Genomic DNA, 24,868 nt, shown 5'->3' with positions numbered 1-24,868 from the left:
TCCTTCCAAGCTGGCGGGCTAGTCTTGTTCACTTGGACGCGCAGACCCACAATCGAATGAGACAGGCGATGCGGCAGTTGGAAGTCGTACAGTATGCATTGAAATCGATCGCAGATGTGTGAAACTAGAAAACCATATGAGTGCAGAGTGTACTGCATAGTATGAACAGATGAAAGAAGAGTAACAATGACAGCTTAACGCGACCTCGAAGTACCCTTGCCACGCTTGCCAGCAAAGAGCCACTTTGGCTTGGTCTCCTTGACAGCACGATCCGACTCTCCGGCCTTGGCGTGCCAGTTGCCCTCTCGCATGGCAAGTTCGCGCAGCTTTCTTGCCTTTTCGAGCTGTTCCGAGTTCTTGAGACCAGCCAACTGTCGGTCGGATGCGGCGACACGCGCTGGACCCGCACGCGCACTGATGTGACCACCAGCACGGTTGACTGGCGCTTGTGTCGATGAAAGCAGACGGCCACTAACGTTGCTCTTGCGAGCCTTTCTTGAGAGACTGATGTCGGCCTCCTCAGTGTCCATCTCCACGTCATCTTCCCAAACGGCCTCCTCCTCGTCATCCTCGTCCATCTCCTCGTCCTCATCGTCGCCATCGCCCGATCGCTTGCGCTTGCCACCGGCGAGACCCTTGGCCTTGGCGAGCATCTCGGCACGAGCGGTGACGCTGCTTGGGTCGACACCGATCTCGCGCATTCGCTCGGCCATCTGTGACAAGGTGCGCTCCTGGAACTTGCGTGGCACACGAGCCTGGTTTTTGACCATGCTTCGGTCCTGTGCCGCAAGCTTGGCCTTGAGCTGACGCTCACGGATAGCAGCAGCAGCGCTGCGGATAGCCGCCTCTTCCTCGTCGAGCATGGAGCCCTCATCGCCGCTATCGTTGTAGAAGCCATCTGCCTCAAGCTTCTCCTCCTCGCGCTCGAGAGCATCGAGCTTGTCGAGAATGTCGGGGTCGACAAAGTCAGCAATGTTCTTGCCCTCGTAGATTTCGGGGACGTGGTCGTGCTTCCAGTCGTCGTTGGCGAGCATGTAATCGCGTTTGATGTCGATGTTGAAGACACCGGCACCTCCATTCTCTTCCTGCTCGTCCCGGAGCGTCTTGCGTCGCTCGGGGTCCTTGGCGTCATACTTCTTGGCAGAACCATTAGCGATAGCCTCGGGAATGTAGGCAGTTCTCTTGACGTCATCTCGTGACTTGGGTTGGGCGACGTGGAGGCGGTTGAGGACGGCGTTGATCTTGCTACCCTTCATCTTAGTCTCGACACGCGATGCGAGCAGGACGTCACAGGCGAGGTTTCGTGTCTCCATGACACCCTCGTCGGTATATGTGCTGAGCTCGGCGAGCTTGACCTTGCCGTCAGATTCGTCAATGATGCTCTGCACCAAAGCAGCACGCTCGGGCTCGAGGTCTGAGAGTCGTTTGGCATCAGTTTTGTTGATAGCAAGAATGCAAGGCTTGTTTGCAAAGAGAGGCTTGATGCTGTTGAAGAGCTGAACCTGGGCCTCGACGGTGTAGCCACACTGCTCTGAGAGGTCCATGAAATAGAGAACGGCGGCTCGAAGATGAGCAAGAGCAGTGATGGACTGCATCTCAATGGTGTTCATCTCTTCGAGTGGGTGGTCGAGGATTCCCGGGGTATCAACGACCTGCCATCGAAGGTACTTGTAGTCCATGTGACCGACAAAGAGCGACTTGGTGGTGAAAGCGTAGGGTTTGACATCGACATCAGATCGGGTGACCTTGTTGATGAAGCTGGACTTGCCAACGTTGGGGTATCCGCAAATGAGAAGAGTTCTTGTGCTTGGGTCGATGGGTGGGAGACGTGACATGTGCTGTCGGACCTGCTCAAGGTAGGCTAGAGGGTCCTTCTGGCGCTTCATGATGGTGGCCATACGACCGAGAGCTGCACGCTTGAGCTGCTTGCATCGGTAAAGCGAGTCACCGAACTTAATGAGACGAATGTAGTCCTTGGAGACCTGCTCGATGAGGTGCTTGGCAGTGTTGAGCTGACCGAGCGCAAGCTTGTAGTGGTTCTTGTCGTACAGAACATTGAGGAGCGAGGAGACGAAGGGGTGAAGGTTGTCCATAATGGGGAACTCCTTAAGAATAGCATCAAGCTTCTCAGCGAAAGCATCCTTGGTGAACATGACCTTGCGCATGTAGAAGGAACGGATACGCGTGATCTTCCATCCTGGGTGAACGACGGTAGGCGTCTTTCGCTGTGTCTTGGAGAGAACAATGTCCAAGAAGTCGGTAGCGGTCGGAACGGGGGCAATCTGAGCTTTGAGAGTCGCCATCTTTGCTATCTATGCAGTCCCACCGTGCGGTCGAAATGGAGGATTGGGGTGATTGAATACGGTGTGGCAATCGACTGCGCCGTTATACGGAGGCGAGCAAATGAAAGGCAAGAACCCTTCGATCAACGAGATGCGATTGGTCCTGTCGCAACGTCTTGAAGAGGAAGGGGCAGGGGATGGAGCCGTGTATGGGTAATAGAAGAAACGATGTCTCCTTGTTGGCGCCTTTTGGGGATCTTCAGCGTGTAGAGGCTGAGGGATGATCAGGGTGGGAAGGATGTAGGAGCATCTCGCCGGTCTGGAAGGCAGCAAGACAGCTCGAGAGTCAAACCTCGCCTTCGCCTCAGCAAAGAGGGGGGGGAAGAAAAAAAAGGAATTCAGGGTCAGCCTTCTTTCAAAGCTGCAAGTCTGCTGCGTGCAGTCTAAAATTTCTCAAAAATTTCCAACAGCAAACGGCAGCCGGCCAAGAAAACGAAAATTCCTGTGGGTAAGAAGTCGCAAAAGCAACGAAAAAAAAATATTCTGAGAATTGAACCCTTTGTCGGATTTCGGGATTGACCGAGAAGACCTAACATCTTTGCGAAATCAAGCGCCAGTGAACACAGAGCAACGTCTGTCTCTCGTGCGTATCAAACTTGATTTGAGCTGTCAAGAGGTTTTGCTCGCGTGTTTGCCGAGACTCTCGTGGCGTGCCCTTCTGCTTTACAGTGTGAGTCGTTGAGCGGTCTCACAGTCAGGCACAGAGATTCGCTGCCAGAACAGCATTCGTTATGAAGATGAAGCAACAAACAATCCATAGACATGAAGCGATGTCACCGGCCCTCCGCGCCGACGATGTGTTGTTTGCGTTATCATGCGTGATGAAGGCAGAGCATGGGCTGCTATCGCGCAGGGGACAGGGGCGAAAGTGACGCCAAAAGAGCTCTCTCTCTCTCTCTCTCTCTCTCTTTTTTTTTTTTTTTTTTTTTTTTTTTTTTCTCTTTCTCCATTTCTCTTTCTCTGTTCCCGTCTGCCAGCCGCAAAGAGCATGGAATCATTCGCCAGCAGAATGACGGAGCAGGGAGATGGGCAGAAATATCAACATTATTCTTCACTCGAAAGGGCCACTTGAGCAGTCAAAGTCTCGCATTAAACCCTGACCACCGCTACCAAGAAAAAAATTCAGAAGACGGTCATCCCGCTTGGACTCAATCGCACGAAACATGACCGAAATTGTATATACATAACACGAAAAAACTAAGTGGATTGCAGACAAGCAGGCTCCCGGCCCGCCGTAACAGGCGGTCGAGCGCAGAAACGAGCGGCAAGGGAGGGCAAATAACAACGAACCAGGCTGCTAATAGTACGCCTGGCTTTGGTGAAGATGATGTAGTGAAAAGAGGAGAGGAGAAGCGTAGCAGTTGATTGTTGAGTCCAACCCCAGACGCGCACGCCTTCCTGACGATCACGTGATGCAGAAACGAGGAAGATCCGAGTTCGTTTCTCCTTTAAAGTGCTCAAGGGCCCACTCTCGGCTAGCGCCGAAAAAGACAATTTTTCCTTTCTGTTGGTGTGTGTGTGTGTGTTTGATTGAAGTGCACCCGCGCACTGTCACGCAGCCTATGTGGTCAACAGGAACACATAGACACAGTCGTTTCACTGAGCTCTGTCACTTAGCACAATCGCCTATCAAAGAAAAAGAAAAAGAAAAAGAAAAAAGAAAAAGAAAAAGAAAAAAGAAAAAGAAAAAAGAAAAAGAAAAAGAAAAAAAGAAAAAAAAGAAAAAGTCTTCCAAAAGTTGACAATTTCACACAGATTCCCAGAAGACTGAGCTAGAAGCACCATCCAGCATTGCTATCTTTCCAACACCATCCCCATTTCATCCATCTTCACATCCTATCCGGTATCAACTCTTCACCCTACAATCGACAAAAGACAATCCCAGCAACGCATGAAGCTTGCTCGTTATACCTCTCGATATATCTAAAATCGCATCCTCGTCTTGACCGCCTAAACAAGACAAGCAACCCAACTCGAGGTTCAGCATCGTTCACATCGGCCTTAAAACCTCATCCTTCATCGATCAATTCAGCTCTCAGTCATCTGAAGCTGTCTTTTCCATTCGATACCTTACCGCTGCTTGACTCCATCATCGTCAAGCAACAGCGCTAGAGAGTGGGACATTTTTCCACCTGATCATCGCTCTCACCTAGAACATGTTCAGTGCTACCCACCGCTCCCTCCCGCCTCTTCCCAACTCTTCGCATACTTTTGGCTTCTTCTATCACTGTACTAGTCTTTCGCCTCATCCAAATAGTTCTGCTGGCGCACCGTAATCGGCGCATACAGATATCCACCCGCCGACTTGCTGCGCGTCAGCGCGGTCTCGATTGACTCAACTCGCTGCGAGCATCCCAAACTCGAACAAAACCCGCAATAGCACACGACATATTTGTCATAGCCATCGTCTCTTCCTAATCTGCTTCAACGCACACGAGCGACACACCGCTCGACCAACACTCACTTCATGTCTCGACAACTCAGCGCAGGTAAATGTAAGTTTCTCCTCAGCAGGTGCCGGACACGGATCTGCTGATCGGAAGGTTACCTGTATGAACCCTGACTGATCAACATGCCTCTCTCTATCGTCCATATCAAACTGGCACCTCTGTTCTTCTCGACTCTTCGCACTCTCAGACCGTTCCGCTAGAAGAGCAGACTCCGTTCACCCTTTGAACCATCGCAAAAGCCTTCAGGCCAAGTTACAAACAAGCCCAGCCCGCTCCAGCCCTTATCATCGGGCCGGCTCATTCAAATCCGGCCCTCCTTCTTCGCGCTCCGCCTCGAGCGTCGGAGGATCGCCCCGTCCCTTGTTCCAATCCGACGACGATCTCTCCAGCTCGGGAGACGACAACAACGACCTTGGTTCTAAGCACATACCAGGCATCAAACTGCCCATACCAACTCTCGCAATGTCATCCAGAAAGATGGCAAGATCACTCAACGGCAAGAAGCCCACCAAGGTTTACTCTAGCAAGAAGGATCGACCTCGTGCCGAGCGCAAGGCAAGCGTCCGCAAGGAGCGCTTCGAAGAGCTCGACACCGACTCCGATCTCACCGATCCCCCCTCCGACAACTATGCCGAAGGCGCTGCTTCCACCGCCGGCCGATCCTACTCGGCTCGTGAAAAGGGCAAAGCTAGGAGCTTAGACAGCGATGACCTCGAATCAGACTCGGACACCGAGATGGAACGCAAGCTTGCTGAGGCTGGCGATGGCGAATCTCTTCTCGGCAGCGGTGCCTCCGGCGATGACACAGAAGAGGAGGAAGAACGTTTCATCATTCAGGACGCTCTGCACAGGCAGTCCAAAGCTAAAGCCCGTCTTCAACACCGCGATCCATCAGTTCGTAGATGCACAGGTGGCGATCGCGACTCGGCTAGCAGAAGTGATCTACAACACCGCGCTCGTTCTATCACAATAGGAGACGGCGCTGCTGCCGAAGAAGCAGAAGCCGACGCAGAGGACGACGATGAAGACGATGAAGACGATGATGAAGATGATGACGCAGATGCCGACCTTCTCTCCATGTCACCTGACACCCTCCGCATGTATGGTCTTCCGGTCATCGAGGACGAGCTCTTCGAAGAACAAGAGGCTTTCAACTCTTCTTCCGAGCCATCCTTCACCGACTTCTTCGAGACGTCTACCGACAGCGAAATGGATATAGCCGATGCGCAAAACGAAAATGGAGACGACGACGATGAATTCACCACTGACTCGGACGAAGACAGAGACATCAGCGATCTTGAAGGTGGCCTCCTCGACGCTCCTCTGATCGCACACATCGGTACTGCTCCTGAAGGTGATCGGAACGCTGCTGTAACCGATGCAGCTGCAGATGGCACACTGCAACCCAAGCCTGAGATGCCCTTGCTCGTCATCGAAGACCTCGACGGCCGACTTATCTATGCCAGAGCTGGTGACGGAGAAGCTGTCTTCGGTTCTGATGGCGAGTTCGAGTTTGTCGATGACAGTGATGATGACAGCGCCGATTGGGAGTTTGATCAAGGCGGCAACAGGCTTTGGTCCGGATCTGGCGGTCACAGTGGCCTGCTTGGAGCTCCCGAGGACGACGGCGACACCACGGATGAGCTTGCAGACGAAGACATGCCATACCCCAGACTTCTCGTCGGCTCCGTGGCTCCTCGTGGCGGTCGCAACGCTAGACGCGCAAGGGCCATGGCCACGAACTCGCGTCGTCTCTCACCAGCAGCTCCCAGCTCTTTGTCCTCCCCTTCGATGCCACACACTGCACAAGCAGTGCCAGCATCTGACTCTAGCGTCAACGGCAAGCTGTCCAGCAGTGGTTCCGGAGGCTCGCCCGTCTCTTCGGATGAACAGGCCGCTGCCAACGAAGTCGGAATCACCATTTCGACCGAAGAGCTTGCCCGCGATCCTGAAGGCACCTTGAAGGCCGCCGCTGCTGCTCTCGGTGTTACGATGGAAGAGGCTGCTTCACTTATCGCTGGTGTCCAGATTCCTGCCATAACTGGCGAGGGCAACAGCGCAAGTGGCAGCGCCAACACCAGCATTAGCGGTCATGCCAGTGGAACCAGCTCCACCAACAATACCATGGCTGCGCCCAAGGCGCCAGAGCAGCAGCGCGTCACCAACGTCGCCAAACCGCAAATGGGCAGTTTCATGCCCACATCCGCCAAGTCAGTCCACCGTGCCGTTATTGATGGATCTCGCAAAGCACCTTCGCCCTTCTCGGGCAAGAGAAGTCTGGAGAAGAAGGGGCTTGCCAAGAAGCGCAGTGCTGGTCGTCGTAGCTCGCTCATGGAAGAGGGATTCTCTGCCAAGCGTCTCCGTCGATTCTCTTCGGCCAATGACGCTGCTTCCGCTTTGGATGAGTACAGCGAGATGGCACCATCGTCACCCGAACCCGTGGCTGAGGTCGACCCGATGGAGCTTGATGACGTTGTCGACTCAAGTATGATCTGGCGTGGCACTGGCTCCAAGTCACCTTCACCTGAACCCGAAGTTGGCGAGGGACAGGATGGGGGACGACGCTCATCTATTCGCTCTGCCCGCAAGACATCTTCGGCCCCCGGACTCAACCTCAACGCCTTTTCTCGATGGAACAAGATCCCAATGGGCTCCTTCCGTGATTCTCAAGCAGCGCCAGCACCATCGCAGAATGCCTTTCAACAACAGCAGCATCAGCACCAACAGCCGCTTGGCACCTTCTTGCTCACTCGGTCCCAAGGACAGTCAGGGCAGAAACGCACCAGCTCGCCTTTTCGATCTAGCTCGCACGCGGTGCGTCACCCAGAGATGTTCTCAATCAGCCCTCTGCGCCAGCGGCACGAAGACAAGAGCAACGAAGTTGGTGGTTCGAACGACAGCACGTTGGGACGACGACGTTCGTTCATCATCTCGCCTGTCCTCTTTCCTACACGAGGCGGCGAGATTCCACCACCTTCCTCTAGCTCGTACGCTGCTGCCCAGAAGATGCCCACGTACAGTCAGGTTGCTGGCATGTGTCTCGGTGGCAGCAGCAGTGGCGCTGGCGACGCCGCAAGCGTAGCTTCTGGCAACAGCGCTGGCCCCGGCCGTATCACTCGCCGAGAGAAGAGGGAGAGGCGCCTCAAGCGGGCCGCTATGCTGGCTTCGCAAGCCGAGGATGGTGCTGGGAACTCTCGACAGACAGCTGAAGATGGAAGACGCTCGTCAACTTCTCCCATGCCCACTACGCCTCTTTCGCAGCTTTCCGGTTTGCAAGAAGGCGCCGTCGGCTACGAAGAGGGCGACTCTCCCGCTACGGCCTTCCCTCGGATGCGCATCACTGACGCAACGCCCACACCACGAGGCTCGCCTGGTCCTCATGGTTTCAATGGCCCACCTGTAGTGGGCAAGGATTTGCTTGAGCCTGTCTCGAGCTTCAATCCTCAGAGCCACCTCACTCCAACCAAGAGCAACGGCACTGCTGGGCAAATGGCTTCAAGCGAGACCTTAGCCAGCGAGTCGGTGCCCAGCAGGGTTACCAAGGAGCCCAATGTCGAAGGTCAGGATCAGGATGGTTCGGGTACGGCCTCCATGTCAGGTGCTCTACCCTCGTCAGCCTGCAAGACACCTCTTCACTCGCCGTTGTTCGGTGGCATCTTGGGCGGCGCGCTCAACTACGATTTGGAGGACAAAGAGGCCGAGCATCTGCGTATCTAAGCGACTGGCTTTCTTCTGAACCGTGTACATTCTTCAAGCTTTCTGAGTTGTGTCAATTTCAACCTAGCATCTGCACATGGCTCTACGACGACGCTTGGCTTTCAAAAAGGATCAATGTCACCTAGTCTATCAATATCTCTCAAGTTTACTAATGTGCATATTCCTTGACATTCAATGATCACGGTTCTTTCTCTTTTGCACGTAGGCTTGATGCGATGAGCTTCTGGGATGGTGAAATGCAATGCTGTTAGGCTGGTAAAGCTGTACGGTGATGCTGGAACCAGACATTTGGCAGCACGTGGCGGTAATTCATTCACTATTATCCTTCCGACGGTGAGCCAAGAGGATCTTGCACACAAATTCCAAGAGAGTAAAAGCAAAAGGGTCGTCCTGCAGGGTCTGACTAGATCCCCCACTAGCCTAAGCGCCACTTCCATCGCTTATGTGCGCTAACTTGACGAGTTACGCTCGTAATGAATCCATTGTCCACGCGCATCGACGAGTGTGAGTGTGTGTGGAATGATTTATTGTGTATTGTTGTGGCTGGAAGGAGGCGTGATTCTGGAAAAATAAAACTGAACTTGGAAGCCTAGAATTCCGAGGCGAAGTTCAAGAGGTGGCATGAAGAGATGCTGGAATATGCTGCTTCCGATCGCTGTGCTCCAGGTCGCGACGATCGACGAGCATGGGCGGTGGAGTGGAATTTCTGGACCCTTGTCGTTGCAAGCTGCCAGGCAGCTCGGAAGCAGACCCATGTTCATGTTCAGTTCCTCAGCCTTTGATTTTGGCACTGCCGCCTGACCTAAGAAGCTGTACAAACAGCATTCTATCAGTCGACAACCTCAAACTAGCCTGTACACCTGTAGTAGGGAGCCATTGTACCTTGTTGATGATAAACGCCGGACTAGTTGTAAGCTCGATGCGGCGAGTCTGAAGGGAAAGGGACACGGTTGCTTCATACCGTCCAAGCCAGCTAGTGGCAACGATTGCGACGCTCCTGCCGCCAAGGGCAAAACAGAGTGACATAAGGTTCCCTGTTTGCATGGCTCGCTCCGTCCGTTGTCAACTCAGCCGCTCGGTGTGCGAGCGTAAGTGGCATAACTGCTTGATTGCGGGAAAGGAGAGGCAACTCTAGGCTCCAAGGCTCCTGTCCTGCCACACCCAGCCCAAGCAGTTGTGCAGCAAGTACCAGTTTGGGCAAGTGAGCTGGGTGCCAAGTTGGTGGCCTAAAGTCCATAGGGTGTCTCCTAACTCCCTAATTGTGCAGCGAGAGAGCCGAAAACAAATGACAATGACAAGTGGCTCTTCTATGCAGTCAGCTTGTCAATGTAGCACTTGAAGCAATAAGAGGACCAGCAGCCAAGGGTCTGGACAACTGAGTTGGGGGTGCCCATGAAAGAGGCCCAGGAAGTGGCACCGTGCCTGAACAAGTGGCCAGTGTACTCATTGGCTGGCAAGCCCATGCAGGCAAGGAGGAGGTGGAGAACTGTGAGAAACCAGGTGCAGGAGAAAGGGGTGAAGCCATTGCCAAGGCCAAAGAGGGGTGCCGAGGCTGGGTGGCCAGTGCAGAGGACTCAAAGGGCTGCATACAGGCATACAGGCGACCTGGTGTGCAGGACAACAAGGTCAACTCCCTGTCCAAAGGGGTTGGTTTTGGAGCGAGGTGTAAGCAGTTGCACACCTGAAACCAGATTGGGTGTTTCCAATTGATTTTGGTGCAGTCAATTGAGTAAGATCTACTTGGTATGTTTCAACTGAAAGTGATCAGACAGTTTCATTCTGGTAGGTTTTGGCTGACTGCCTTGAACACTCCATTCAGAGGTTATGTGGCATGTTTGTTACTCCCTGGGGTGAGAGTGTTACACTCTCCTATACAGCATGAGTGTTTGTAGTACTGTTGTTTGATGCTCTTCAATGTTGCCTGGACCACAATAAGCCTATTGCCTACAGATGACAGGAGTTACTGGACTGCAGGTGTTTAGACACTGCCTACAATAACTGACTGGACCACAGGTGCTGAGCAACACTGCCTACAGTGATGAACTGGACCACAGGTGTTGAGAGAACACCACCTACAGTTTGATGTCTGACAGTGATACAACACACATGTTTGAGATGTTGTTGCAAAGGCTTCTTGCTATTGCAATGATACATAATGAAGTAAGAGTAAGTAAGGTAAAGAGTAGGGTGGATGAGGATCCACTCATTTGCTATGGTGAAGTAGTAGTAGTATTTATGTGTTTAGAGGTGCTGCCTGTGGCACTGTCCCTACTCCTCTGGAGGAGTGTTCCCATCCTCCTCCTACACCTCCTCTCCTTGGGCTGTGTGTTGAATCTTCTCGACACTGCCCCATCTTCCTCATGGTACCAATACTGATCCTCTCAGTCTGACTCCCTCTCCTCTCAATCCATGGCCATTCCTTGGCCCCTACCTGATGGCCCTCTCTGACCAAGTGACCATCCTTATTGTCCTGTTCTCATCCATGTGGTCTACCTTGTGACTAGTTCTTATGTGATCAAGAGCACATCCCCCTATGTGGTAACCTGCTGTGTGCTCCTGAGCTTGGTCCTCTTCTTGGCTAAACTTGGACCCCCTTTAGCATGTGAGACCCTTCCTTGTGCCCTATCCTACCTTTGACAATGGAGGCCTTTCCTATCAAGTCTCCCATTGCCTCCTTGTGTCCTGTTGGTCCATTCTGTACCAATGGGGCTTTGTGTGATGTGTTTTGGTGAAATCAACCTGATGAGCATGTTCTGCTCAAGTTGATGTCACATTTCATGTGCCTTTTTTTGGGCACACCACATCTTCATCTTCATCTTGGATCTTCCTGCACCAACCCAATCTCCTGCGCAGGTCCTGTGACAGCGGGGCTGAAGAGGTGGAGCCAGGCGTGGCTCCAGGAAGGAGTTAGCCGGGTGTGGCAGGGTAGACAAGTGAGTCTGTTGGCAGCCAGAAGCATGGCTGGGGGAAGACACTAGGTGGGGAGGCTGTGGTGCACCTAGTGTGGCCTGTGTCATTACACTTTGCCTCCCACATTGCTGATGGTCTTAGCATTGGAAGAAGGGGCCAAGGCAAGCTGGGAGGCTGAAGGGCAGGCTTTTTCCACATGTTTACCATGGCATGTGGTGCAGATGTGTTGATACTTGCAGTTTGTGCTGGTGCAAGTGGTGTTCTTCTAGCACCAGCATGTGTCACCACACTTAGGCTTGAGTTGGGCAGCATGAGGCTTCTTAGGAGGTGCAAGGCTGAGGTGGTCTTGGAATGCCTCAGTGTCACACACAGCCCATGCAAGTGTGTCTGTGTGACCAAACCATTTCTGGCAGATGGTCAGCACATACTCTGTGATGTTCACACAAGGATAGTTCCTATCCAGGTCAATAACATGGACCAGGAAATGGTTAAGTGCAGGTCCTAGAGCCAGGTCAAAACTTGCAGCAGTCCTGAGTGAAACATAGACCACCCAGACCTGGCAGAAAGTTGTAATGTCCAGGATGGCCTTGAAAAATGCTTTCAGTGGTCTGGTGGAGGAGGTGCTGGTGATGTTGATCTGGATGCCCTGGACTGTGAGCATGGTGGGTGTCTCTTTGCTGACTGTAGAGCTGGCAGGATTGCACAGCTTGATAAGGTCAACAATGGTGAGATGGTCAAGGGAGATTGTGTTGGCAATCTCTGAGGAGACCCAGGGGAAGAGACGGAAGAGAGACCACTCACCTGGGTTTAGCAAGCTTGAGGGGAGAGGAAGGGAGCAGGACAATGCCGGTTGGGCAGCCAGGCCCGAAAGAGCGGTTTGGGGTTGTGTGTGAGGCTGCGAGCGTTGAACCTTGTCTAGCTCAGTCGCGAAGGATCGGACCTGTGCCTGCAGCGGTGCGAGCCACTCTTGAACCTTGACTTCCACCTTCTGCACCCAGGCGTCTAGGTATTGCTTGAGTGTCGCGCCATCAGAAGGCTGCTGACTCGGGTGAGACGGGTTCTGGGAAGGGGCCGAGAAGGGAAGGGTTGCACAGGCGGTGGGCTTGGGGAGGCTGCGAGTATGTACCGTCGACATTGCTGAGACGGGTGGTGTTCTAGTCCGAGGTGACAGCTGAGGCAACAGAAAGGCTGCGAGCTACGCGTCTCGTGCTGCATTGCTTGTTGATGCGGTTGCGATTGCGGCAGCGGAGGCAGTTCTTGGTGATTACGCCTAGCATAGAACGAGATTCGTAGGTCACGACAGGTTGCATCTGCTTGCAGGTGTTGCATCGGAGGTTTGGGGCCGCGTTGAGAGGTTGGTTCGACAAGGGTGGTTCGTCGAGAAAGCTGGGTCGGTTGCTGGGGCCAGGTTGAGGAAGGTAGGCGAAAGGGCGGTGCGCAGATGACCAAGGAGGTTGCTGGGCGTCGGGTCCATGTCTGCTATGGCCAGCGCGGGCTGGCACTAGCCCACCGTTGTCGGGGAGGTTGTAGAGGGCTGTTGTGCTGAACAATAAAACATGCACCGAGCGGCTAAGCGAGGCCAAGGCACGATGATGAGGGAAGTGAGACAGAGTCGGAGTGAGAAGACGAGAAGAAGAGAATTGCAGCGAATTTTCCTTCACGGATGTGTCCTGGTGCAGTTACTTGCGGAAGAGACAATCATTTGCACCTTGGACATGCTGACCAGTCACCTTGAACGGTCGTTGGTGCTTGGTGGCGAGGAAGACCGACGCCGGATGATGTCAAGGCTTTGAGAGGAGGTGGTGCGGAGAAGGGTAATTTCAGAATTTCACCTAGGCTGGAGGGAGGGAAGAGGACGCGTACGCTTCTCTGCTCTGGTAGTGACGTGAGATGGGTGGAATAGAGCTCGGTTCTTGCGCTTGGACCCCTGCGTTGGTGCTGTGCTGTGCTGCGGGATGAGTTTTTGAGTTAGAATTGTGCAGTAGAAAAGGGTCCAGGTCAGGGTCGTTTTGTTTGGCTGCAGTCTGGTCTCTGGTCCTCAAACACGACAGCCGGCTCCGCTTTTAAGATAATGAGGGGTAGATCGTCGGAGGCAAAGAAGCCCTTTAGGGTATCAAAGTTTTTGCGTCCTTAAAAACCCGGGTTTTTTTTTTTTTTTTTTTTTTTGTTCTTTTTTTTTTTTTTCTTTTGAAAAGCGCGTTTTTAGAGGAAATTTGAAACCCCCTGGGTTTTTAAAAACACAAAACTTTGATAACCCCTTTTGCCTGGTGGCTTATCTGCCGGCATTGGTTGCTGGGTCATGTGCAGATGTCGAGACCGTGACCGGTTTTTGTCTTTCTTTTTTTTCTTCTTTTTTTTTTTTTTCCCTTTCTGAGAGGTTCCATGCACGCCGCATCAACAAGCAGCTCAGATTTGAACTGAATTGAAGGGATCAACACTGCTTCTTATAAGCAATGCATTGGTCGCCTTCGCTGCTTCTAACTCTCCAGACCAAATGCTGTAGAGAAGAGGGCGGTGCGGTGGCAAAACGCAATTTGATTGGATCTAATTGGGTTTCAAGTGGAAGACAGCAGTCACGGAGACGAGTAAGGAAGAACAATTTTACATGGAGCGTTTGGTATTTGTAATGATGGCCTGCACCTTGCTGCCAGTCAGGCAATCACAAGCGCTTCTCTGGAGAGCTTCCAATTCGCTCAGGCTCGCTCTGTCGAGCAGAGTGACAACCTTAACTAACTTGTCTAGGCGCTTGCCCGAAAAATGGACAGTCAATCCAAGCCTGCCTGAGATGCTTCCTTGCCCCACCGCCAAGGAAGCCGTGCCGAAACTGGGGTCAAGAGAGGCTTTCACCCTTTTCTCAACCCACCTTTTCTGCTTCGATCCTGCAGTAGCCTGCGTTTGCTGCCCACGCCAACCTCGTTGTCTTTTGAGAACGAGATTGTGCATGTCTTCCCACCCACCTTGCTTTCGGCGACATGAGGCCTAAAGATGACAGTCGGCTCTTCCGTCGTTAAGGAATTGGCATCGTCTCCGACATGGGCAGCGGGAGAAGCCGTTGGGATCGACCGTCTCTACCGATCCTGGCTGCACTCGAGGTTTCGAAATTTGCAGCGAGCAGAAAGAAGGAAAAGAGCAAGAAGGAAAAGAGCAAGAAGAAGAGCAAGAAGAAGAAGAGCAAGAACTTGGGTGCACTGCTATTCTGCCTTCGACGTGGCTCTGGTCCTTTTGACCGATCTCCCTGTCAATCAGAGAAGCGATCGTGACCCTGCTTTTTTTTTTTCTTTTTTTTTTCTTCTTTTTTTCTGCTTTGCCTTTGACGCTGTGCCAAATAATAATAATAACAACAATAATAATAAATCTTTCTTATTTCTTCTTCTCGCTGTGATTCGCTGTTGTCCACACTTTGGCAGCGGCTGATCCTGAGGGAAGCGAGGCAGGTCGAACCCTGAATCAAGTTTTCACCAACGAACCCTGAGAGAGTTGCAAATCCTAATTTCAACCTCGCCTCTGTCCTCAAGCCCGAAATGAATGCTGATTCAAACCCTTTTCTCAAATCTAGACTGGTGTGCTGCTGCATCATCCCCATCAGATGCCAGCCCAGAAGAACAAAAAGCAAGCCAGCATCCTCATCATTGTCATATCATCATCATCATCATCATCATCATTATCGTCACCGGCGAACGCACCCTCCCTGTCTCGCTTGCTCCGGTTGAATTCCCAATTCTCCTCTTCCTTCTTTCGCCCAGAGCCTGTTCTTTCTCCCTTTCTTCTTTCGCCTTCCTTAAGCCTAAATTGGAGTGTATGGCTGCATCATAGAGGCATCCTCCTCTCCTCCTCTCCTCCTCTCTTCCTCACTTCCTCTCCCCTTCCTCCTCCTCCTCCTCCTCCTAACCTCCTGGGTCTCCCTAACGCTCTCTTCCCGCCCATCCCCGAAGGGTCTGTTTGCGTGCCTCACCCAACTCTCCCTTCCCATCAAGCCTTTGCTCGGCAACAAGGCTCTTTTTCATCTTTTTTTTTTCCCCCTTTTTTGCTTCCCTTTTGAATGCCATCCTCGATTGCTTCCGCTTCAACTCCAGTTACCCACTACTCGCCCTCGGGTAACAACAACAACAACAGTAGAGATCCGCCCAATCAAAGGTCGTGGCTCGGAGCAAGACCCTTCCTCAACCCCTTGCAAAGGGCCCTCTTCTCAAGCCACAGCTAGACCCTTACTCTCCCCTTCCTCACTTCCTTTCTTTCCGTCAGTCGTCCTCTTTCGTCATCAATCGATCCCATCCTTCCTCTTCACCCTTCTGCATCTGTCGCCTTCCCCCTCCCTCAGCTGCAGTCCAGTCGATCCATCGACCGCATCCAGCTCTCTCGTCTGTACCTTGACGGCATAGTCTAATTTGCGCTCCTCATCCACCACCAAACATCCCCTTCCCTCCGCACATCCACCACCGCCACCGCCACCACCACCACAACAACAACACAGAGTTCGACCGCCAGCACCGTCTTTCCATCGCCTTGTCTCGCTTCCAAACTCCTCCTGCGACATTCAAGCTACTTGCCGCTGTCCCTCCTGCCATCGTCTACTGCTCCACGATCTGTGTAACCTTAGCTGCCGTCATCCATCTTGCTTGCCTTTCCTCCACCATCTCGTACGACGATCAAGACAACTACCAACAGGTATCTACCTATCAGTCAGAATCACGACCATTGTCAGCTCAACTCGACGCTCTACAACAGACGCTCTCGCCACCGATTCCGCCATTTTGCACTCAAGTACTCGACGCAGACCTTCATACAAGCTCGTCAATTCCGATCGCCATATCTTTCAACAACAACAGTTTGACTCTGCTTTACACATGTCCAAGTAGATCGTTCACAACCCAACTCATCACCCTCGACACAGATCATAGATCGACCTGACTTTATAGACCCATCTCGCAGTCTTATAGACTTGTCCATCTTCTTAACTTCTTCTTACGCCTAGCACTCGACCGACCCCCTGTCAAATACACGGTCTCTCATCGCATCGCTGCTTTCGAGAGAAGACAGGTTCTACATTCGTTGGTTCGTAACAGCCCAATTAATAAGCTGCTACACTTGCAACAAAGCGTTGCTTCTACTCTTTTCCTCCTTTCTCGGTATTCATCGCGTTCCATCGCTTCTTTATGCCGTTTTCCCTACCATCTGCCGGAGGCATCGTTTCTTTGCTCAACGACCCTGCTCTACCGCCGCAGTACAAACCCGAGCTTCCACACTCGTTCTCGGACCACCAGTACAGCCGCCCCTACCAACACTCTTCATCAGGAATGTCCCATTCTGCCTTTGATTCAACCTCATCTTCAGAATCTCTTTTACCCAGTGGCGACCGTTCCACTGCTTCAACTTCTCCACCAACCTCGTTAGACTATTCTTACGAGAATCGGTCGTCCAAGCACAAAGCCTACGGCGACTCTATCCGATTGCCGCGCATCCAAGTGCCGGGTGATTTCTCAGAACCCCATCGTGGTCTCCAGGGACACAAGGTCCTTGGCGGCAATCACATTTCTTCTTCTCCCCAGAGCCTTGGTATGCGATCGGGCGAACCTCTTCCACCCTCAGCCTCTGCCATCTTTCCACCAGCTCACTGGGACCGATCGGGAGCCTACCTCGACCCCAACGACTACAGTCGACGTTCGTCTTCCAGCAGCTCCGATAGTAGCATGCACCCTTTTGACCGTAGCATGGCATACGCTGACATTAACGGAATGACTAAACGTCCAGGCAAAGACGGTGGCTCCGGCGCCATCACCATTGGCGGCAAGAAGCGTTACCCATGCCAACACCCTGGCTGTGACAAGACCTTCTCCACCAGCGGTCACGCAGCGCGTCACAACCGCATCCACACTGGTCAGAAGCCCTACCGCTGCACCTTCCCCGGCTGCAAGGCTCGCTTCTCTCGCCAGGACAACAGCCTGCAACACTACCGCACCCACATCCTGCACCCAAAGGGCCGTGCATCGCAATCCGCACAAGCTCGCGATGCAGCCGCCCAGCTCGAGCTCGACCACCTCGACCTCGACGCCGCCGATGCTGAAGCAGAAGCCAAGGCTGAGCTTGGTCGTCGTGCCCTCGAGGACGGTACCGCCATTGCTGTCGTTCACGAGGTCAAGGACCAGCATGGCCGCAAGAAAGGCGAGACCATCGAGAGGATGGTGGGTATGCCCCGCAGCCGACGCGAGTCTCTTCGTGGTGGTGCTCTCGACGATGACCGCAGCACCTCACCTTCCTCGATAGATGACCCTCGCATGAACAGAGAGTCCAGCCTTCCAGGTGTCGGCCTTGATCCAGCCCACTACGAGACACCCGGTGACTACTGGTCATCGCAGATGGCCAAGCAGGGTCGCCTCTCGTTGCCCCACCAGGCCATGGCCTACGATCCCCGCTATCGTGACCCCGCCCCGCCTGCGCCTTATGGTCGTGAAGTGGCACCTGGTGTCAACGGTGCTTACCCTGGCACTGTCCCTCCTGCCGCCTGGGCCCAGGCTCAGCCCGCTTACATTGACCCTCGCTTTGCACCAGGCTACTCTCGCTCCACCGCCGTCTCGGTGTCGCCTCATTGCCAGAGCGTGTACGAGCCTTCGTCGCGTATGGCATCGGCTTCGTTGGACCCTGAGTTAGCGGGATCCATGGGCCGATCGGAGGATGCTGACTACCACCGTCGTAGCAACTCAACCAGCAGCAGTCAGCGTGACCGAGTTCCGCCCAGCGTCGCAAATTTGCCTCCACCGCTGCCTCCCGCATCACGCGCCGCTCATGCAGCATCGGCTCCCGTCTCCGGTGTTCCCTCAGCACGATCATCGCAGAGCCCCAAGTCCAGCCCTACCTCCAGCGCTTACTCGGTGCCCGAAGGTATCGCTGCATCAGCTCTTGACAAGCTCAGCGCAGCTGCTGCATCTAGCAGCCCAGCTACAGCCTTGTCTGCACGAGGACGACTCAGCGGTGCCTCTTCCATGTCAACACCAGCCTACCAGCACCCATACAGCTCGGACCGCTCCACCAACTACGCCTCTTCCTCGCTACCTCCCATCTCATCTGCACGGGACCGTAGCAGCGAAGACACAATGGATCTTGACCGCAAGACCATGTCTTCTAGTTTGCGAAGCTGTCTCGCAGCGGACCCCAAAATTACCTTGCCGCCTCTCAATCCTCCCGCTGCTCGTCGGCGGTGATTGATCGACCTCCTCTATGTTTTTCCCTATGCTGTCCATAATGATTCGGACCAACAACCCCCCTCACCCGAGATTCTGTCACCGATTGTACTCTGTAGTAGCAAATTGTTGTAATGGTTCTTGTCATCTCTCTCTCTCTCTCTTCCTTTCTTCCTTTTCTTTGTCCTCTACACCTTCCGACCCTGATCACTTGTATGCCGTAGCTTCGACAGTTCGTTTCTGGATCAATGCATGTTCCATTACGTGACATGGTCCTGCTTCGAGTCTCCGGCGTGAGTGTCTGACAGGTGGTAGTGCGTGAGAAGAACACTATAAATTGTTGTGTGGTTCACGGAGGGCAAATAAGCCGGCGGTCAAGTGTGCATGTGGCTGATGACTGAGAAGCACGCGGCAATGTAAATTGACACAAGCCAACAAAACTCGGAAGGGAGCATTCCGCAAGCACGGTCCTTCCAACATCTTCATCCTCTTCACTACCTTCCTCTTTCCCCCTTCTTCTCCTCTCCATCAAACCATCACCACTCGACCTGGACCGATAGAGAACACTCGCTGCAAAGATGAACTCCACAACTGCCACCCTATCACCCACGGAATTGCAGCACATTCGCTCGCAATTCCCAGCCCTCGTCTCCGCAGACTCCCAAAATGACCCACTCTCCGGCTACGTATTCGCCGAAAACGCAGGTGGATCACAAGTCCTTTCCTCCGTCGCCGACTCTATCTCATCCTACCTCCTCACCTCCAACGTTCAAATGGCAGCTTACCCACTCGCCAAGCAAGCCGAATCTCGCGTCTCACTCGGTTCTTACGCTGCAGCTGCTCTCCTAGGCGCACCTACTCCGGAGGATGTAATGATCGGTCAATCCGCAACTTCTCTCGTCGCTAGTCTTGGATTTATGATTGAAGCTCGGGTCCTATCTGATCGTGCAGAAGGGAAGGAGACGTGGCAGGAGGGAGATGAGATTGTTCTTAGTGATGCTGATCATGAGACTAATCGTGGTGCTTGGACTAGAATGGCGGATAGGTTGGGGTTGAAGATTGAACAATGGGCTGTAACTCCTACGCCTACTGCCGGGGAGAATGCGTTTGCGGTCACGCTCGATCCTAAAGTGCTAGCTGGGCTGGTGACGCCAAAGACGAAGTTGGTGGCCTTCACAGCATGCTCCAACCTCCTCGGCGCATTTACGGACATCCCTGAGGCTGTTGCTGCAGTACGGGCGATTGCACCAGAAGCCATCGTTGCGGTTGACTGTGTAGCTTTCGCTCCTCATCGTCGAGTCGAACCTGTCAAGTGGGGTGTAGATGTAGCCTTTTTCAGCCTGTACAAGACTTACGGGGCTCATGTGGGAGCTATGTACGTCAAACCCCGCATCAAACAAACCGCTCTCAAACGGCTCAACCACTTCTTCCTCCAGCCGCCAACATCCGAGATTCCGGGAATGTACCCCTTCCAAACGAGCTCGGTTCAGTATGAGCTGAATCATTCAATCGCTCCGGTGGCTGATTATTTGGTTTCGCTTGGATTGGGAAAGGAGGTGCGGGTGGATTGGAATGGTGTTTTCTCCCGGCCGACCAGCGTTTTCTCGCCTGCGAATTTGGTAGAGATGACGAGGGAGGAGGTGGATAGTGCGATGGATAAAGCCTTTGGCAAGATCGCTGGTCATGAACAGACTTTGCTCTCCCAGTTCATCCCCCCTCTTCTCCGCTACACATCCAAAGGAATTAAAATTGTAGGTCCGGAAGAAAGCGACTCAACCACGCGCGCCCCGACAGTCGCTTTCGCAGTCATCGACCCAAACACCGGCAAACCCAGGGTGGGAACAAGCAAGACAATCCACACAAAGCTGGTGCAAGATGGCAAAGTAGGCGCACAGCAGGGTCATATGTACGCCCACAAGTTGGTTCAGAGTTTGCGTCTGGACTTGGCGGATGGTGTGGTCAGGTTGAGTTTTGTCCATTACAATACCGAAGAGGAGGTGCAAAGGGTGGTTGGGTTGTTGGAGAAAGTGTTCGATGATGTACTCTAGAACAGGACGCTGCTTGTGTACTTGCTTGCAACTCGAACCCTTTTCAATTTTCTGCTGTTGAGAGTGTGGTTGTGAGTGTGAGTGCTTGTGTGTGAGTGCTTGTGTGTGATTGTTCGTGGCCCTGCTTGATGTTGTTCATATGCTATCGAGGGCATCATCCCCCATCGCTGAAATGCAGCCTCACACTGTGAGCGTGATCCAATCTCCATTCGACCAACACCTCGCATTCGTCTGCTTGTATCTGTATCAAAAGTCTATCGCATCATCAACCTCGCCCTCTTACGCCGTAAAAGAGCTCTCCGGAGGAACCGTCTCCTTCGGATGTTTGTTCTCGAAGTGTTCCTTCAGCACTTTGTAGTTCTGTTCAATCCTCCATTCCACCAAATGCAACCTCTTTCAATCAGCGCTCTTCCTTAAATATATATATATATATATATATCCTGTGTAGGTTTCACTTACAGGAGACTGCCCTTTGCAAGTCGGGCAAGTAAATTTGAGACCCTTTTGTCTTGCTTCTCCGAGCTGAGACTTGCCTGTTCCAGCACCACCAGCAGCTTTCTTCTTGGCCGCTTCTTGGGCTGCTTGTTTGGCGTGGCCGCGAACCTGCACCACCCACGGAAAGCAGAACATAGGTTGTGAGCAAGACACAAATTCATCGCAAGATAAGGAGCAATATTTGGAGTGCTCACCATGCTGTGGAAAGGCGCTGCAGGGCGAGGTGGTGACAGGGAGCGTAAGATGGAAGTGATGGGCGTGGGTTGCGTTGAGGGTTGCAAGAATCAGTAAACCAGGTGTCTTCCGACATCCGACGCGCTCTTTGACAAGGACCAATTTCGCAGCCTCATTTTTTCCCCATTTTCAGGGAGAAAGCAACCCAGCAACACACCGCGAGTACAGATCCCCCAACAGGTTACAGGACAGCATAACGAGGTATATTGGCAAGAATCCTTGAGAAGTACATCAAAGTCTGAAGGAATCTACATTGTCAAACATTGATGAGAGGTGTTCTTCCACTTTCATCTATCCCAATCAACCTCCACTCTTCACCCCGCCACCAGCCGCACCCGCCGTCCCAGTAGTCCTAGCCATCGTATCCCTCAACAACGTCACCAAATTCAACACCGCATTTGCACCAACCTGCAAGGACCAAAGACTGACATTCTTCAGTCTCTCCCTACTAGCATTCTGACTTACCACATGGTTTGCCAGCGCTTCGTAGATCTTCTCGCTCACAACCGGCAGTAAACCTGTCTGGGCGAGATCGAGGGAGCCATCGAATTCGATGAGATCCATTACGATTCGACAACGGATGGGGATGAGCGTTTTGTTCGCGTTCATAAAGGCAACTATCGGACGGACGAAGGCGTTGGTGGAATAGGAGATGTCGTTGGTGAAGAGGGGGACGGCAGCTTTGATGTCTTTGAATCGGACGTCCATGTCGATTACTACGGTTGGTGGGGGGATGGAGGATTTGTTCTTTTCTTTTTGATGCTCTGCGTTGTCCGAGGTGTCAGTGGTTTTTGCAGAGTCGGAAGAGGCGGAGGCAGCAGCAACTGCAGCTTTGCGTTCAGCCCGTACAGCAGGTTCTCTGCCCTGTCTTCTGGCTTCCTCGTTCTCCTTTCTAATCCTTTCCGCAGTCGCCCCAACAGCAGAAACAGGTGCTTCGATCGCAGGCCCACTTAACCGATGCTGTCCTGGAATAGGCCCATCATCTTGATCCCGATTAGGCTCTCCTGACAATGCCGCTGTAAGATTATCCAGCACCTCGATAATGATAGTATTGATGTCCGCCTCATCATCCAAATCCCTTGGGAACTTGATATCCGCCACGACATCAAACTTGCCTGACAGAATCCACGAAATCGGCCCTGTCAAATCGGACTGATTCTGAATATGGTCAAAGTTAACACCGTCGACTCGCATACGAGACATAGTCTTCCACTTTGAATGAATCATTTCCCTATCCTGCTCCACAGTTCGGCTGATGCTCTGCGGCTTGTGCAAGCTGAACAAACATCCGTCCACCTGACCTGTGATAGACTCCGCGCTTAGTAGATCATAGAAGAGCCACTGTTTGCGGAGCTTCGGAATGTGCGCGCTGAAAATACTGAAGTTGAATGGTCGGAAGTCATTCGGTTGATATACAGTAACCAGGAAATCTTGGACCACAACCGACTCCATCTCGAAGTCTCCGTGTCGAGGTTGTCTACGTGCGGCTCGCGGATCGTAAGGCTTGATTGGGTCCCGGAAAACATTGCGTCTATCCACAATACCCCTCACACCCCTTACAACGGCATCTTCGATCAAACCCTTGCCGTCGAACCAGCGCTGAAGACTGAGCGTAACATCAATCGAGTCCACCTGGAGGTCGAACATGGTATAGTTGGTGTTGACTGTATCGTCTTCCGCCAGATCCTCCCCACGAGCTTCGTCACTCATGGGTGGAGCTACTTCTTCTACCTCTTCATAGTGCGTTCCTTCCCACGCCATACCGTCTCCTGCTGTGACAGCAGTTCGACGCTTGACCTTGTTCGGTCGATCAGCCCCGCCGTTCTTTGCTTTTCGCCTCCTTTCCTCGAGTAGCGAGTCCATGTCTCCATGTGCTCGACGAGAAATGAAAACATTCTTGAAACTGATCTTGCTCTCCTTCCACTTTGGCACGATCGCACTCTCGAACACCACCGTGACCCCCGTCTCTGCCGTCAGGTAGTCTGCAATCTTTCTCGCGATCCATTCCTGCAGGTTAAGAGCATTGAGCGCTGCGAAGATGAGCGAGAAGAATGTAGTGGTACCGACGATGATAAAGACGGCAGTGGTGAAGCCACCCAAAGTGAAGAAGGCACTGATGTCGTCTGCGTTGAATCGACGAAATCCACGAATGGTAAACCACTTGAAACGAATACGAAGTCGGGTCCAAAAACCTTGTGCGAATCGGAGCAAGTCTTCTTTGGAGGGTCGGTATCGGTAGTGTTCGTGTGATAGGGCTTCGTTGCCTGTGTCTGATGAAGGGCGAGATTGGCCGCTTTGGGTCGACGCAGGCACGGCTCGTATTGCTAAGCGCTGGAGGGATCGAGGGTAGTTAGCGAAATGCTGGTAGGCACGTTCTGCTGTTGTGAGCTCTGTGCTGGATGAGGCCGGCCTGCCGACCGGATCTTCTTTTGGCTCTGATTGCGTTGGCTTGTGAGCCTCGCCTTCTGCTGACTTGCCCTCGTGTGACGTCGATGAGGGCTGAGAACCACTTCCCGGCTTTGGATCGGCCGGCTTTGATCGCCCATTGTCTTCGGCTCGGGCAGCTCGAGCTGCGTGGAAGGCTCGAGCTTGGCTTGCGATGGACGTAGTCTGCGATCCCTTGGAGTGCGATGCTAGAAACAGACGGGAGGATCGTGCTGTCTGAGCAAGAGACCGTGTATTCGCTGTATGTAGCTGAGTCGACCTTGCAAGGCGCGTGAAGAAGGACTGAACCGCGAGGAAGCTCCGGTCAGCATCTGAAGTTGACGATCTGAGAGACTGAGACTGCACCTTGACCGCATCTGATTTTCGAGCTGAGCTCAGGGGTGATCGAGAGGAAGATGCTGCGGCATTGCTCAGCTCTGCTTTGCTTGACAGAGCCTTAGATGAAGTTGGTGACAAGGTGCTTCTCGGCCTCAAGCTCTGTGCTCTCGAGGAAGAACTCGAGGCTGCGCCGAGCCTCAGCCCGCTTCGTGATGACATGATAGGACGTCGTCGAGCTGTTGAGATTGCTTCGGCGGCGATGAGTTGGGTCCGGAACGACCGATACCTTCAGTTAGTCATGTTGTCTGAGAGAAAGAGGCTGGCAGGATGGTGGGATATGCGCCTCGGAGGATGCTAGGGAGATGGTCGTCAATAGCGAAAGTTCTAGAGAAGGAAGGGTCTGTGGAGAAGGGATCTTTTGACAGCTCAAAAGAAGATATTCCGTTTGTCAGCTTGGTAGCAAAGGCTGCTGAAGAAAACGATCCGACAAGGCACGAGAGGTGATATAGCGAGAGATCGAGCAGATCGGGTAAAACAGATCTGACGATGAATTAGGCAAAGATGATCTGATTGTAGTTAGTCTGGAGCCGATGTAACAAGGATCGGGGACAACTGAGTCCCACTCGTTGTCACAGCTTGTCATTAAGTAGATGCTCCCACTCAAGGGATGTGCCGGCACTTTGTATATAAGGGGGTATCAAAGTTTTTGCATTTTTAAAAACCCGGGTTTTTTC

The 24,868-nt window shown here is 52.9% G+C and overlaps 6 protein-coding genes across 6 annotated transcripts; 3 read left to right on the top strand and 3 right to left on the bottom strand.

Moving 5' to 3' along the window:
* Positions 1-194: 194 nt before the first annotated feature.
* On the bottom strand, positions 195-2,303 carry UHO2_01818 (putative NOG1 - nucleolar G-protein required for 60S ribosomal subunit biogenesis; the record flags this gene model as incomplete). Its single annotated transcript, XM_041559255.1, has 1 exon — positions 195-2,303. One exon carries the CDS (start codon positions 2,301-2,303, stop codon positions 195-197), a length of 2,109 nt encoding a protein of 702 aa, XP_041415189.1.
* Positions 2,304-4,809: 2,506 nt separating this feature from the next.
* UHO2_01817 (uncharacterized protein) lies at positions 4,810-8,509 on the top strand (the record flags this gene model as incomplete). The annotated part of the gene is made up of 2 exons (XM_041559254.1): positions 4,810-4,837; positions 4,980-8,509. The coding sequence occupies 2 exons, from the start codon at positions 4,810-4,812 to the stop codon at positions 8,507-8,509; spliced, it is 3,558 nt and encodes a 1,185-aa protein (XP_041415188.1).
* A 2,907-nt stretch (positions 8,510-11,416) lies between these two features.
* Positions 11,417-13,136, bottom strand: UHO2_01816 (uncharacterized protein; the record flags this gene model as incomplete). The annotated part of the gene is made up of 4 exons (XM_041559253.1): positions 11,417-11,738; positions 11,848-12,590; positions 12,688-12,953; positions 13,103-13,136. The coding sequence occupies 4 exons, from the start codon at positions 13,134-13,136 to the stop codon at positions 11,417-11,419; spliced, it is 1,365 nt and encodes a 454-aa protein (XP_041415187.1).
* A 3,577-nt stretch (positions 13,137-16,713) lies between these two features.
* Positions 16,714-18,615, top strand: UHO2_01815 (uncharacterized protein; the record flags this gene model as incomplete). The annotated part of the gene is made up of 1 exon (XM_041559252.1): positions 16,714-18,615. The coding sequence occupies one exon, from the start codon at positions 16,714-16,716 to the stop codon at positions 18,613-18,615; it is 1,902 nt and encodes a 633-aa protein (XP_041415186.1).
* Positions 18,616-19,172: 557 nt separating this feature from the next.
* UHO2_01814 (uncharacterized protein) lies at positions 19,173-20,642 on the top strand (the record flags this gene model as incomplete). Its single annotated transcript, XM_041559251.1, has 1 exon — positions 19,173-20,642. The coding sequence occupies one exon, from the start codon at positions 19,173-19,175 to the stop codon at positions 20,640-20,642; it is 1,470 nt and encodes a 489-aa protein (XP_041415185.1).
* A 1,029-nt stretch (positions 20,643-21,671) lies between these two features.
* Positions 21,672-24,353, bottom strand: UHO2_01813 (uncharacterized protein; the record flags this gene model as incomplete). Its single annotated transcript, XM_041559250.1, has 1 exon — positions 21,672-24,353. The coding sequence occupies one exon, from the start codon at positions 24,351-24,353 to the stop codon at positions 21,672-21,674; it is 2,682 nt and encodes an 893-aa protein (XP_041415184.1).
* Positions 24,354-24,868: the final 515 nt, after the last annotated feature.

This window comes from Ustilago hordei (genome assembly GCF_900519145.1).
Source record: "Ustilago hordei strain Uho2 genome assembly, contig: UHO2_contig_03, whole genome shotgun sequence".
Classification (NCBI taxonomy): Eukaryota; Fungi; Basidiomycota; class Ustilaginomycetes; order Ustilaginales; family Ustilaginaceae; genus Ustilago; species Ustilago hordei.
Note: the sequence above shows the minus strand (reverse complement) of the source record. Positions and strands in the feature narration are given on the sequence as shown.